This window comes from Callithrix jacchus, chromosome 14 (genome assembly GCF_049354715.1).
Source record: "Callithrix jacchus isolate 240 chromosome 14, calJac240_pri, whole genome shotgun sequence".
Taxonomy (NCBI): domain Eukaryota; kingdom Metazoa; phylum Chordata; class Mammalia; order Primates; family Cebidae; genus Callithrix; species Callithrix jacchus.
The window spans coordinates 68,597,554-68,613,281 of NC_133515.1; the positions used below are offsets into that span (position 1 = coordinate 68,597,554).

The following is a 15,728-nucleotide window of genomic DNA, read 5'->3' on the forward strand; positions in this document are numbered from 1 at the left end:
ATTGCCTGAACCCAGGAGGCGGAGGTTGCGGTGAGCCGAGATCGTGCCATTGCACTCCAGCCTGGGTAACAAGAGTGAAACTCTGTCTCAAAAAAAAAAAAAAAAAAAGAAGTTGCCACCAAACTTCTAACATGTATCATGAGACTTTGAAACAAAACAGGAAACTACCCGAAGGTTCCTTTGGAAGGTAGTGTCAATTCAGAAACCTACAGAAGAAAGGGAGAGTCCAGGACACAGCCCCTTCGCGGCTCTTGCTTCTGCAAAACTGGGGAACATGTTCCTCATCTGCCATTAGTAAAGTGAGAAACTTATCAAGGAGACTTTCAATGCTGCTTCTTATGTCTAAATTTCACGGTTCAATCATTTGAAGCAAAAGTAAAGAATATAAAGGAAGCTTCTTAAACGGGGTTTCCACCCCTGGAGCAAGGGTTGCCATTTTTTTTCTGTCAAAGGCCAGGCAGTACATATTTTAGATGTTGTGAGTCATACAGTTTCTGTCTTAACCATTCCACTCTGCCATTGTAGCTCAAAAGCAGCATGAACCTGTGCAAATGAATGATCGTGGCTGTGTTCCAACAAAACTTTATGGCCACTGATATTTGAATTTCATACAATGTTCATGTGTCATGAAATAATATTCTTCAACCATTTTAAAAAATGTTGAAACCATTCTTATTCTAGGACTGCACAAAAGCAGGTGGTGAGCTGCATTTGACCCATGGCTGCAATTTGCAGACCCTTGCCTCAAGGAATGGCTTCAGGGTTTCCATGAGCTTGGTAAAATATAGAACAGTATACTGTGTTTATGGACACACTGGGGTTTTCCTGTAGAGAGAGTTTACCTATCAGATTCTCCAAGGGGGCAGTGATACCACTGCTAAGTTAAGAACCACTGATTTAAACATTTCTTTTATAAACAGCCTGACTTTCTAAGTGGTACAATAACTGTCTCTGAGGAATCCACATAGAGGAGAAAGCCCTGAGAAGTATTTTTGGGACCTGAAATGTCCCCTTTTGTTTAAGTCTTTCAGACCACAGGGGTCCCCAGCATCCCCTCGGGCCTCAGTGACTCTTTGGTGCTGTGTGGGAAGGCTGTCTCATGTAAAAATGGCTGAGAACACGCCCCTGGATGCAGACTGTGTGTCTAAGCCTCTTTCCAGATGCGTCGTCTAAGTGCAGGTGAAGCCAACAGCCTCAAAGCATTAGTTCCAAACACATCATGTCTCCATTCTTCTTAGGGAAGGAGGCACTTATTCCTGCTCCTCAAACCCTCCTAGGCCCTCCCAGCCCACACCTATGCTCTGCTTTGGCTGTGACACATTGATTCTGAAATTTGGTAACAAAAATATAAAGTGTAAATTCTAGTCACATAGGGCCACCTGATGATGGATGAGTCCACCTCATCCATTCAATACACACCGGCCCCAGATGACATCCAGTCTGGGATTTAGAAGTGGCCTGGAGATGTCTTAGGTGCCCCAGGAGTCCTGGCTCCCCCAAGAGGCTGGCAGTGCCTGGGGGCAAGGAAAGCCTAGGGCTTCTGTCCCTAGCAGTGCACAGCTCAGGCTTTGCAGGCCTCCCAGCTAATGGAATGAACACTGCGGAGTCTCTAGAGGACTCCCAACTCTCCGCTATTGAGCCCACCAGCCCTCCAAGAGCAGAAATTAGAATAGAGGAGGATTTGTTTCCCTCTCAAATGTTGCACATAAGCTCTGAAGCCATTCCTGAGGCTACTCAAGGGACATGTCTGGTGCTGCTGTGTGGAAAAGAAAATGCCTCTTCCTGGAGGAGTGATCCCCAAACCAGGCCAGTCCCCTCCTATACCCTGACCCTTGTGCCTTGGGCTTCTCTTTCCTGGCACTCCTTATAACTGGGGGCTAAATGATGACTCAGTCCAAAGTGTCTTTTCCGCTAGGCTGGAGCTCCACATGGGCATCTGCCTTGTATTTCTAGCACCAGCTCAGTGCCTGAGACAGCCTTAGCTTCTTTAGCAGGAAAAATGTAACAAAGCTTGCAGATGGAGACTTTGCCAGTGCTTTGGTGCTTTCCATGACCAGCTCTTGTGACCTCACACCCACTCCACCGGGAGGAGAGTGCTGTGATCACATCTCCATTGCAAAGATGGGGAAACAGGCTCGGAGGCATTAGATGTCTTGTCTAAGGTACAGTCTGGGCAAGAGGTGGGATGGGACTTGGATACAGCTTGCTCTGACCCCGAGGCTGTGCCTCTGGCATGTGCTATCATCCCTTCCATGATCAACTGCCAGGAGGCATCGATGCAGCCATCTACACAAAGGCGTGTAGCACTGTGCCCAGCACAAGCTGCCAGTTCAATGGTTTCTGTCAATAGCAGTGTTGCTGTGTTAACATCAAACAACCGCATTCTGCCATGTACCCCTCACAGTGCAGGGGGCCACCATCCCCACTGAGTCTTTTGGGGTTATTTCATAGACATTAGGAGCACCCCACGAGGTGCTTGGGAAAGCACATGATATAGAAAATGCTGTATGGCTATCCAGGAATAAAGAGCCCGAGGAGGAGACAGTGCCTGGCCTGCCCTGGCTTGCCTGGGGCCTGAGCTTGCTGAGCCAGGCCCTGCAGTGAGCTGGCCCCCCGCAGCGGGATATGCAGTGGCAGGACCCGAGCCTGGTGATGCATCAGGAGCCTGTGTCACCAGCCGGAAGTGGGTAAGAAAACAGTGGCAACCTGGACTCATTCTGCTTCTAACCAGGGGCCCTTTTCCATTTATCATCTACTTTTCAAAGCCGTGTCATTGCTGACAGCTGTTGGGTTTACCATTCCAGGGATATTTTTGGTATCCAAAGACGAAAATTTCCAATCTGGCCCTGGCAAAGGCCAGGTTCCTCCACTCACCAATCTCTCCCCCGCTTATTTAGGAAAATGTTCTAGATAGAGATTAGTTCTCTTGGCCCAGGATTTATAATTTTCCTGCCCGTGAAAAGGGAACTGTAAACATTCTAATATGTGGCTCTCAAGTCAAGATGAAGTCACCCACCTTCTCTCACCATTCAACAATAATTTTGGGTTTCCTCATGCAGGATCTTATGACCCCAAATTCCCAGGCATATACTGGAACTGAGCCATAGAAGGTGAGAAGAGAATTTCAAGATAGAGCTGAAAAAAATACTATAGATCTGTGGAATTCATCTGTTCAGTCCACAAATACAGACTGAATACCTACTATGTGCCAGGAATTGTTCTAATTGCTGGGAATGCATTTGTGAACCAAACAGATACAACTCTCTCCCTTGATTGCTAATTGCCATGCATTGCTAATTGTTGAGGTTGGGTGATGAACACATGGGGATTCATTCCATGATTCTCTCTTCTTTTATAGATGTTTGTAAGTTTCCATACTGAAGTTAAAATTCTAAGTCCTGAATCTCAAAAACATGATGCTGAGTGAAAGAAGGCAGACACATAAAAAGTACATGCTATGTGGCTCCATTTATAAGAAACTCTAGAAAAGATGAATCGAATCTCCAGGGACAAAAAGCAGACCAGGGTTGCCTGGGGCTAAAGGCAGGAAACTTCTTGGGAGGGTGGAGACATTCTATATATTCATTGTGCTGGTGGTCACTCTGGTGAATACATTTTTAAAATGCATCGGAATGTGGACTTTAAACGGGTGCATTGATCCTATGGCAACTATATTGCAATGCAATTGATTAAAAATCCCTGCAAATCCCTGCTCTCACATGGCTGGGCCTGGAAGAAATCTTAGGGATTACTTAAGTCCCTCATTTTACAGGAAAGGAGTAGAGAGATTCAGTGAATTTCTCAGAGTCTCACAGATGGTAACAGTGAGGACCAGTTCTGTCTAGCACTTCCCCTTGGCTCACTGCCTGTGATACAAGGTGGGTGCTTCATTCTGAAGTGCCACATTCTGGGACGACTGTATTCTCAATTATTTGGTTGAACACCCACACCCCAGGTACCTATAGCTCGAGTCTACCATGCCTCCCAGGAAGACTGCAAATCACTTACTGCCAACACAAGCTGAGATGTCAGCTGCTTCGCTGGAGGGAGGAAGGAGTGTGGCTGAAGCCCTAGGTCAGGGTCTGGTTTATTTTCGAAGTCATCTCAGTTGATAAGCCCTGCTCTGGAAGGCTTATCTTTCCATCTCCCTACCCAAGGCAAATCTATTTAATATTTTTCTGGCCTAGCCATTCGCCACCCTCTTCCCCACCTAGCTGGGCTCACACACCTGAAATACTCCACTGACATCTAAGCTCTGCGCTCCTAGAAAGCTGCTGTTGAGGCAGAGTAGGTCCAGAAAGAAGTAGCCAGAAGAACCTGGAGGGTGGGAGACTGCCACTGTGTGGCCCGGCATTCTCACATTGAGGAGACTGAGGTTGATGTGGAAACTTAATGAACCTTCTTCACAAACCTAATGTGTATTAGTCAAATCCCAGAATTCCAGAATAACAATGGAATGTTTAGGTTGAACCTAATTCTGTTACCATCCCCCTCCCCAGCACAAACAACGGGAAATAGAGAGGGCATTGATCCCCCAAGTGCAATGTTGGATTCCCCAGAGCATATCTTCTCCATGACAGATGTGCCTCTGGAGATCGAAGGTCCTCCACTCCATGTGGGCAGGGGAACGCTGTCAGCTTGCAAAGCACCCCTTGGTGCCTGTACCAGGAACAAACACTGTTTGGAGGGCTGAGCCCCTCTGTGAGGGAGGGTTGAGGCTGTCTCTGTCTTCACTTCAATGCACAATGAGGCTCTGACCCCTGTCCCTCCTGGCTGCCAGACCATCCTTTAGAATTCTCCGCAGAGACAGACAGGAGGGCACTGCTTATCCAGCAATGTGGCCCCACATGGACAGGGTCTTCTGCAAGACCCAAAACGGGGAGTGGGCTGACACGGGCTCTCAGGACCTACAGAAGCCTGGGCTCCCAGCCTGGCTGGGGAGGCCCTCTTCTCTCTGTCTTCTAACCTTGAGAGGTAAAGCTCCAAATTCCTCTTCCAAAGGAGCATCCTGTTATGAGTCAGGTGCAGGATGTTACCCTGCTGCCTGTTAGTTATCCCTTAAGTATTTCGCATTGCCAAGTCTTCTGCCACTGAAGCTTTTGAAGGTGGTGATGTTAGGGTGATGGCAGAAGATTCTTTCCTTGCCTTTGTCAAGCTTCTCCCTCTAGGGCTTCAGGGCTTCACAGGGCACAAAGTACATGTTCAACAAATCCTTTTTCAATATAACTGATCTGAATCCTGCCTTTCTCTTTCTCTCCTTCATGCCTTTTCCCAGGCAGTTCTTCCTAACCCTTCCCAGCTTTCCGTCAGGTACCAGCTCTTCTAGGAAACCTTCCCTGATTCCTCCTCTCTCCTCTGCTTTGATCAGGCATGGCCTAGGAAGTCCTCCCATGCTCCTCGGTGAGTTATATGTGTGTTACTTCAAGTGCTGGTGGGGGAGGGAGGAGACTAAGTTCAATAAACACTAGTTTGATGAACCCAGGAAGGTATATACCAACCAAAGTAACAGCCATTAAGCCATAAAGAAAAGCTTAGGAGCTTATAGAAGCACCCAACCAAGCCTAGGCCAGCCCAGGCCTCAAACTCTTCCCTGGAGTGGAGGCAGGGGATGAAAACCATGTGTTCATTTGGCCTTTCCAACCCCAGGCCACAGGAACGTCCCTGCAATCAGAATTCTCAAATGGCAAAATCCCTGCAATCAGAATTCTAAAATGGTGAAATCACTTGTCAAAGATGCTACACTAGGCTGTTTGGCTTAGAAATATTTGGGAGCCTGCTGTGCTGGAACACAGTGTCACTGGTGACTGCTACCATTTCAGGGCTGGGGCGCTGAGAGCCGCACAGCTGTGCCCAGCAAAACACTACTAAGAACGAAGGCAGGGAACGTCAAGGTGGTAAGCATGGTCACAGAGTAAAAGCATGGGGGGGCGGTTGCTGATAATGTGGGGGAACTTGGGGTGCTATCTCAAGAGGCAAAAAAAGCTGGGAATGCTGGCACCTGGATGATTCACCCTCTGGCAGTACCGCTTTCCTCTTAGGACTCCCCAGCTCATGCCAGTGGCTGCTGGAATGATGCCCCCACGGGTGCTTCAGCATTCTGAACTGGGCTCCTTCCCTGTTTTCAGATGCTTTCTGCCCTGTAATGGCTGGTGCCTTGCTGGATGGTGCCATCTCCTCATCTGAACTCCTGGCTCCTCAGGCCCTTTGGGACAGGAGTGTTATCCCGTCCAGCCTCCCTCGGCCTCAGTCTCCTGTTGTCCCCCTCACTATCAGCATCAACACCATCTAAGTGTCCACCTTATCAGGCACTGTGCTACTCACTCCCTGTAATTAGATTTGTTTATTCCTCACAGCAACCCCGGGTGGTAGATCTTTATTATCCCCATTCTATGATCAGCAGACTGAGGCTGAGAGAAGTGGTGACTTTCCCAAGGTCCCACAGCCCAAATTAGAATCTGGCTGCATCTGACTCCAAAGCGCAGCCTCCAAACATCACATCAGCCTCCTGCAATTCTTAACACTTGATACTTGTTAAGTCTGGGGATGAGAGGAAGAGAGCCTTTTAAAGGCCAGGGTAGGTGGTAAATGGAGAGAGAGGAACTACAATTCATTGAGAATCTACAGTACACAAAGTAGCTTAGACTTATTATCTATTCCTGTTTATAAATTTTTTTTGAGACAGGATCTCATTTTGTTACCCAGGCTGGAGTGCAGTGGCATGCACATGGCTCACTACAGCCTCAACCTTCTGGGCTCAAGCGATCCTCCCACCCCAGCCTCCTGAGTAGCTGGGACTACTCAGGTACATGCCACCATGCCTGGCTACTTTTTACATTTTTTGTAGAGACAAGGTTTTGCCATGTTGCCCAGGCTGGTCTTGAACTCCTGAGTGCAAGTGATCTGCCTGCCTCTGCCTCCCAAAGTGCTGGAATTGCAGGTATGAACCACAGTATCTAGCTATTCCTGTTTATGATTCTATGAGGGAAGAATTCTCCTAGTATACCAGTTTTACAGATAAGGAGGCCAGAGGTCCAGGGGTGAGGTGAATTCTTAGCATCACATGGCTTTCCTGTGAGAGCAAGTTTATTCCAACCCAAGTCTCTCAGAAGTCAAAGCCATTATCCTGTCCACTGTACCATGCCACCAGCTGGGCAACCATCAAAAACAGGTTTCTGGCCTTTCCCCATGCCCTCCAGTGCTGGATCAGGGCCCTGGCTCTTGGAAGGATCTTGTAGTCTCTTGGCTGGTAAGCCGCTCGGATGTGGTGGACACGGTCCAGGGGGACGTCCTCATGAGGGGCTGCAGAACCCAGCCTTGCTCCTGCCCCAGCTCTGCCAGGACAGAAGATGAGGATGGTGTCATAACTGGCCTCTATGATCACAACCCAAGCTATCAGGTGGTTCCTAGGCAGGTGGGCTGGCTTTGGGGAAGGGGCTGCCTGTTCAACAGGGCTCCTCCTCAGGTCGCTAAGTTGGTGAAGTGTGTGGGTCTCGAGCCCACTTCCCAGGTTTTCTCTTGGCACAGCCCAGTCATGCAGGAGCATGCAGGAGAGGCCTCCCTCAGGGGTCCCGCCATGCAGCGCGGATGGCTGGATGGAAACGGATCATGAGGTTGAGAGGGGCCTCTATGTCACCGGGCCTGAGGGCTCACCTACCTGGAGAGACTCCCCACTCTGGAGGCCTTACCTTAAAGAGGGACATTCACACTGAAGCAAACTTGAAAAGAGAGAACACGTACACAAAGTGAAGTTTACTTGGCCAGCATTTCCCTTATTGCCTCTGGCTTTCACTGAGGACAGCTAGGTTTCTGGGGAAGCAAATCTCTCCCTCCTATGCTGGCTTCCCCCCATTCCAGTGCTGAAGCCCTGGGAGCCATCGTCTCAGAGCTGAACGATTTGAGGGAAGGAATGGGCACACAGCGGGAAGCCAGGCATGAGCAGAACATCCCCCACGATCTGCAAGGTCAGATGATGCCCTTCAACCATACCAAACACATCGCTCTCCCCTGCAGTCCCCAGAGAAGGCAAGCCCACTGTAACACAAAAGCAAATGTGCTACTTTTATTGGCAATTAGACGATGCCATCAACTTGGGATGAAATCCCCAATGGGATATACCAGTGAATTCTAGGGTTGGAAATTTTCTCCAGCATCAAGGGCTTTGTCTCCAGCCTTGCTGGCTTTCCTGTCTCCCCAACCCCTCACTGCTGGAGTATCTGCCACCAAACAGCCCCCATCTGTGTGCCCTTGCTCTGAAGCAAGCCACACCCAGAAAATTGATTTGAGTACATGATGGAGCAAAGTCTTTGGTTTGGTGATGGCACATCACTTGCACAAACTCAGTTCATTAGGTGGGTGGACAAAGGGTGAACAAGAGGAGTACAAAAGGGAAAGTGGAGGAGGGAGAATATGTAAGAGAGCTGCGAGAACGAAAGACAGAAAAGTCTCCACGCTGAAGCAGAGGCCACTGCAAACTGCACTGGGTGGGGGTTAGTACGAAGGGGTGTTGGCCAGAAGTCAGGAAACCCAGTTGGACTAGTGACAGCTGGTGAGTCAGGGCAGGGGTTAGACATGGGAGGCTTAGGAGCCAGGGGAGCAGAAATCTCAGCTTAGCAGACATCTCAAGAAGGCAAAAGCCTAGGGGGAATAGAGGCCAATGAGATTTGTGATGGAACCTGACTAGAGGCCAAATTCCAGCTACGAATCTGGACAATCTCCTTGGTGATAGCTGCAGAGGGGTGAGGCTTCCTGTGCAGGAATGGAAGTCAGACATGAAAGCTGTTGTGCTGTTGCATCCTTAGCTTTTGTGGTGGTGACCCCGGGGCCCCCAGCCTCTAGCGAGCCAGTCTGGGCAGAGTACAACCTTGCTGTGCCTGGCAGGTTCTTCCATCAGGGGGCTCTGTAGTGAGACTGGAGAGGGTCAGGAGCTCTGGGAAAATATGCCACTGCATCCTGGCTCTTTGTAAGTGACATGACCTCACCCAGCCTCACCTCCAGCACCAACCACCTGACAAAACCAGTTCTTCCCTGTATCAGACAGGCAGGGCATCCCCCAGGTCACCCAGATTCAGTATGGCCAGCTGAGGAGTGGGGTAATTCGGGTTTCTGGAGACTGGTGGCATTCTGGTATGATGCCAGAAGGGCATGGCTTAGAAGCAAGTGGAGGTAACCCAAGAAGGAGGAAACCTGGAGCTCCCTCAGGGGCTTCAGCCACTTGACCAGGTCACCCTGGAAGTCTTCAGTTTTGCCAGATTAGGGCTCTTGTATGGCTGCTTTCCTTGCTTGTTTAAACACATGCCCAATGTCTCCTCGAGGCCACCATCAAATTGCAAGGCTGATGATGTTTGCTTGAACTTGGTCCTGGGTCTTAGACTCCAGGACAAGAAGACACTGTGAGGAGGGATGACTTGGAGTCTAAGACCCAGGACCAACAACTGCACACCGCCCCTGGCTGTTTGTGATCCAGTGACTTGGAGACTTTTTCTCAATGTTGGGCTCTAAACCAGTTTTCCCTCCTCCCTCTGTCAAGGCCCTTTCTTTCCCAGCTCTGCTAGGAAGGCCTCGGCCTCCCCGTGACTCTTGGTGGCCTCTGTGGGATGTGACTTAGCCTCCCCGTGTCTCTCGGTGGCCTCTGTGGGTGGCTATCTGTTTTGAGGTAAGGCTGACTCTGCTTATGGAGCACAGAGCTGTCCTCACTGCTGGTATCTGAGCTAGGCAGGCACCCACATCCCTGGAGTTAACCCTGAGTTGGTTACAGGGGTGGGATGGCATATGAAAACCTCAAGTGAGTTTTCCTGTTGGTCTTTCAAGGCTTTCTGAGATGAGAAATACAGTACGCTCATTACTGCCATGGGCGTTAATCCTATTTAAAATTCATTTCTGCTTTTTTTTTTGAGACAGAGTCTTGCTCTGTCACCCAGGCTGGAGTGCAGTGGCACAATGTCAGCTCACTGCAACCTCCACCTCCTGTGTTCAAACGATTCTTCTGCCTCAGCCTCCCAAGTAGCTGGGATTACAGGCATGTGCCACCACACCTGGGTAATTTTTATATTTTTAGTAGAGACGGAGTTTCACCATGTTGGCCAAGCTGGTCTCGAACTCCTGACCTCAGGTGATCCAGCTGCCTTGGCCTCCCAAAGTGCTGGGATTACAGGCTTGAGCCACCCCGCCTGGCCTCATTTCTGCTCTTTCTACACAAGCCCACAGATGACTTGGGCTGGTGCCATTGATGTTTTTCAGAAAAGAGCTTTCAACTTAGGGACAGACTTAGGTCACTTTTCCAACCTGCTAACTAGATGTGGACTATTCTTGCCTCCCCACCCCCCAATTCTGGTATTTCTCCTGAGAGAAATCTCTAGTGCTAAGGTTGCAAATGTCAGACATTTAAATAACTTGAATCAGTCTTTAAAGAACTGCAGCTAAGAACTGTCTAAGGATCAACATTACTCAGCTTCAAGGTGTGACAGAAGCACCCCTCACACAATGTCAGCTTTCTGTCTCGGCCTTCCTTTCTCCAGATGTTCTAATTCTCTCCTTCCGACTGAATTCAAACCTACCTAATCAATACCCTCTCCCCTGACCGCCCCCCACCCACAGCATCGAGGTTCACTCTGAAGGTCTGGGGAGGCAGGGGGAGTGGGAACATGTGCAGAAGATAACTTTAAGGCAATGATTTAGTCAGTCTTTAGGAAAGTCTGACCGAGGCAGTTTTGAAATTGGTGGGAGCTCCTGGACAGCCCCATCCTTTCTCTTTGCCATCCTTTCAGGGAGCGATAAGGACTGTGAACACTTCCTTGGCCCTCCAGACAAAAGAAAGCAGAGTCTTGCTCTTTAGTCCCAAGGGGGAGTTCTCAAGAGGCCCAAGGACAGAAAGCACAGGTCCCTTGTTTTCTAGACACCCGGGCAGAGGTGGAGTCCTGCCTGACCCCTGACCCAGGGATGGACTTCCCGCTGCTGGTTCCCAGCCTTCCTTACACCCCCGCCCACAGAAGCACCTCCACTTCTGGTCAGGGAGAGCTTTAAGGGGGTCCCTGCCTGTCCAGGGCAAGGCAACGCCTGCACATTAGTGGAGTAAGTCACATACCTGCCTCCCTCCTAGTTCGCCCTTCCCTCTCTTCCTCTCTCCTCTCTGCCGAGGGATCCCTCAGGTGTGCACCTGTTCACCTACCCCTGTTCTTTATACCCTTCCGGCCATGTACTGCTCAGAGGGATGCCTCTCAGAGGGCCTGTACTTCCATTGGCTCAAAGTCTCAAACAAAGTTGGGAGCCCCAGAGAGTAATTCCTGTGACTGCCAGGGCTTTGGTAAGGGCTTGAGCAGTGTTCTGGAATCTGCTATACCTCAGGCAGAGACGATTCTTCATGAATCCACACTCTAAAACTTCCTTTGTGCCTCTTATGATTAAGGTTCTTCCCTACTTCCTTCCCTCCCCGTGGCCTCTCAACAGAAGCCCCCGGCTTCCTCTGCCACACCCCAGAACCTCTCTCTCCTCATACCCCTTGCTGATGGTTCCCCCTGGGGCTTCACCGTCCTCCCCACTCTTCCCCAAGCAGGAGGGGGCTGGCTCCTCTGTCTCTGCCAGTACAGCTGGGGCCTGGTGTTCCGTAAGCCTGATTTAATGTGGTTTTGTTGAGATCTAGACTCAACAAGTTTAAGTCATTTTGTAGACCTGCACTGATGCAGACAGCTTCAGTCTCATCCTGTGTTTCTGTTGGTTGGGCCTGGATTCTTTACTTAGCACTAGTTCTCATTTTTCTTTGGGTTGATTAACTTAGATTAAATAGAAATTAAAATTCACCCTTCCATCTGAGTCTATAGTTTCTCCTCCTCCTCTGTTAGGCCTCTGGAGTCCTACTTCCCCTATTTTGTGAGGGGCACAGTTAATCCTGTCTTTAAAGGTGACTTACAGAGGTCCCCAGCCCCCAGCCATTGTGCAGGCTGGCTTGTGCAGGAAGCCCTGTGGCAGCAGGGGACAGCCGGCCCCGGGAGCTGGGGCCCTACGCCCTCCTGGCTTGGCCTGGAGCTGTGGTGGAGATGGGCTAAAGAGGAAGTGATATTTACAAAGAAAGAAGGTGAACCTAAATCTGGCCTGCCCCAAGCTTGTGCTATCCAACAAAAACATGAAAACTAAAGGAGGAAGCAAATGAGAAGTGGTGACAGGCCCAAGCATCCAGGGATGTTCAGCCCCATGTGCTCAAGTCTGGCTGAGGCCTGGGCCACACCTGTCCAGTGACGCTATCCCCCACCCCCACTCCTACCATGGAACATATCTAAGAATCACAACGGCTGCCCAGAAAATCTCCTAGAATAGAATGGAATTCCTCTCTGATGGTTCACAAAGCACAGGAGGGTCTTTTCTGCGCTTGGAGATGGGAAGGGCAGCTCATCTGACAGTATGCTGGGTGACCAAGGACTGACTGCCTGATGGCAAGTCTTCCCTGCCTGGGACCCCAGTCCCACAGCCCCACAGCACTGAGCTCCTGCCTAATAAACTCTTCCATTGCTCACCCCCTTCACCTCCAGCAAACCTGCCAGCCAGCCACCTCGGTTTTCAGTCTGAATGATTGACTGCTTCACTGCGCTACGACACAATGGAATTCAGATACACACACTGTAACTTTAAGGAGTGCAACATGACCCTCTCCCCATTCTGGCAGAAGGGCCTGCTAGGACATGGTCTTTATACTCTGAGTCAAGCCCGGACTGAACGCTCTGTCAACTGCCCTGTACTACATGCCCCCTCCAACCCCTCATGGCAGGCCTCAGAATCTGGAAGGCAGAAGGGAGAGTGCAGCAGACAAGAGAGAGGGTATGTCACAGAAATGCACTCTGAAGCAGTGGGGCTCCCAGAAGTCCCCCCCAGGACCATCCTTCCTGCTGCCAGTCAGTGAATCTCAGCTTCACGCTCTGTGCTAGTTCCACAGAATGACCATGGCTATTATTTAGTTAATATTTCCCTTTACACTGACACATTTAGAAAACAAACTCAGTTCTTCATAAAGAAACCTTATGTCTCTGCCATGCATGGAACACTAGTACCATTTGTCATTTTCATTGAAATAAATAAATTGAATCTCTATTAAGACAAAAGGTGTTCTGTGGCCCAGGTCAATCATCCCCTTGGATGCTGCTGTAGTTGCTTACATATTTTCAAAAGTAAACACTTGGGGCCTAAAGACGACGTCTTAGGGAGAGTCTCGGCCACCTCTGGCCTTTGTCATTTTTGCTGTAATACACGTCCCCTGACTGTTCTTCCTGGGCGCACACAGCCTGCCCCCCAAGTACCGGGGCCCGACCCATGGTGCTGAAAGTGCATGGGGACCAACTTACAATGCGCGGTTTGAAGGGCGGCTTGATCTTCTTCTGCTCCAGGAGCACCCAATCAATCTCTTTGAAGAATGGGTGCTGCTTGATGGCATCCTCGCCATTCTGCGCTGCCACACAGCCCAGGCGCTTGTGGGGATTCTTCGTCATGAACTGCAGAGATGAGGACATGGGGGCATTAGTGACAAAGCCCTGAGCAGCACAGGCTATGAGGGGCAGATAGAGGTCAGCCAAGGTAGCATCTTCAGCATTGCCTCCCAAGTCTGCTCTTCTCACTTTCAGGGGCCACATCTGTTGGGTTTTCTTTAACTCCTACATAGAATTTACTATGTCCCAGTCACCATTCTAGACATAGTACATATATCGACTCATTTCATCCTAATGACCTCCGAGGTACTATCGTTATCTCTAGATTATAAACGAGGCACTAGAAGCACAGAGAGGTTAGTTGATTTGGCCAAAGTCACCCAGCTAGGAAGGGACCAAGCTGGGATTAGGAACTCTGGCTCTTACTAACTCTCTGATCTCCCTCAGATTCTCAGGTCTTCTCATCAGGGAGACTGAAATCTGATAAACTCATTTACACAGATAGGTCAACAGACCTTTTTGAGGCAAGGAATAAGGACCAGGTAAAATATCACACATGTGAATACCTCCTGCTCCTTTCCTTTTCCTGGACCTAGCCCCTCTCCACTGTTTTTATGTTTGAATTTGCAGTCTCTATACAAAATGCCCATGAAGGTCAAAAGATAAAAACAAGAAAAAGAAAGATTTACGGCTTGTCAGTGCTTGTAGGTAAAAAATCACATTAATGTGCTTTATATTTTCTGGGTGGTATCTTGTGACCCCCACCCCACACAGGTGAACTTGTTTTTCAGTCAGTCCTGAGGGTAAACACCAATTTCCTCGAGCACATGTATACCAATAAAACCTTGGGGAAAAAAGTGCCAGTAGGTGGAAACATTTCTGATAGTGACCCGAAATAACGGCCTGTGTGTGTTGTGTGTATATGTACATGTGTGTTAGAGACAAAATGTTACATTTCATAATGTGAAGGCTGAGTATCTGTCTAAACAGAGGAACTTTAGAGGATAAACTGTAATTCAAAGGAATACATCTTTGGTAGAATTTCAGGCTTCATCAGCAAGGGAGAGAGCTTTTAGCTATCTCTTGCCTGGTGCCCTTGGAACCAAGGCACCTGGCCTCAAGTTCAGTGCGACTGGAGGGGACAGCCCCAGATAAAGAATGATAGGATGTGGAGAGCAGGTGTGAGTCAGGAATGGTACCAATGTGCCTCATCTTTCTCATCCACAAGTCAGCAAGGTGACCCCGTGTAAACACCTTGGATGGCCCCCACTATGAAGTCCACACTCTTTGGTTTGGCACACAGGGGCTTCTCAACCCTGTCTACCTTGCTGGCCTTTTGGACGTTTTTTCCCCTCTGGTTGACTGTCCCTCTCTATTCCCTAGGCCTTCTCTAGGAAATACTCAAAATGCTGCCTCCTCTGTGAAGCCTCCCCAGATTGCCTCCTCTGTTGATACCTTAGACCCTGTGCTTCTGGTTTATTTAAATTATAATTTGTCTAAATATCTCTTTCCCCTGGTGAGCTCTATGATTTAGAAATTGGTCTTACCTGCCCCAGACCTGGATCATTGCCTGGTTCCCATTGTAGACTCAGCAAATTGTGCCGATGGAGTGAGGAGCTAAAGGCTGGGCCTCGGGGCACAGTGCTGAGGAAGGGAAACTGCGGCACAGCCACTTACTGTCGCACAGGTTGTACACTGCATACTTCTATGAGATAAATGGCCTTCTCTAAAGTTCTGCATCACCTTCACATAGTCAATGGCCCTCAGGGACACAGCTCACTTGGCCAGAGTCATGGAAATCCTGGTCTGGCCCTGCAGTCAAGTGACAGTGAGAGGAAATGAAGTGTTTTGAGGCCAAGGGTGTAGTAGACTCCTCCTCACTTCCTCAGCTCCTCCCATCCTCCCTTTTCTGGGAGGGGAAGTATCAGGGTCAGAGATAAACATAGAGGCATCTTAGGAAGCTGCCCCTGAGCCAGAGGCTCTTCTCAGCAGGAAGATGCTCTTCTCATGAACGTTTCACCCTCACGAACCGGTTAACTGGTTAGGCATGACTTCTAACTTCGAAATCTCTGTAGGTCAAGGGCTTTCAGTCTTGGTGCTATTAACAGTTTTGACTGCATACTTCTTTGCAGGGTGGATGGGGGAGCTGTCCTGTGTACTACAGGCAGCTTAGCAGCCTCCACGGCCTCTACCCACTACATGCCAGTAGCACCAAAAATATCTCCAGACATTACTGAATGTCTAAGGGAACAGGACAAAATTGCCCCTAGTTAAAGGCCACTGCCCTACGGCCTCAAATATAAAAGGGCTCAGCTGGTACAT

The 15,728-nt window shown here is 49.4% G+C and overlaps 1 protein-coding gene across 5 annotated transcripts in view; it reads right to left on the minus strand.

The window, feature by feature from the left end:
* The window catches only part of PRKCE (protein kinase C epsilon), a 543,399-nt gene that overhangs the window by 14,285 nt on the left and 513,386 nt on the right, over positions 1-15,728 (minus strand). For 3 of the 5 annotated variants that reach the window (XM_035272648.3, XM_035272650.3, XM_078349417.1), the window contains one exon: positions 13,326-13,472. In XM_035272648.3, coding sequence (XP_035128539.1) covers positions 13,326-13,472 — 147 coding nt within the window. Of the gene's footprint in view, positions 1-7,685; positions 7,716-13,325; positions 13,473-15,728 lie in introns of all 5 variants that reach the window. The other 2 variants (XM_078349415.1, XM_078349416.1) reach the window with 1 other exon arrangement.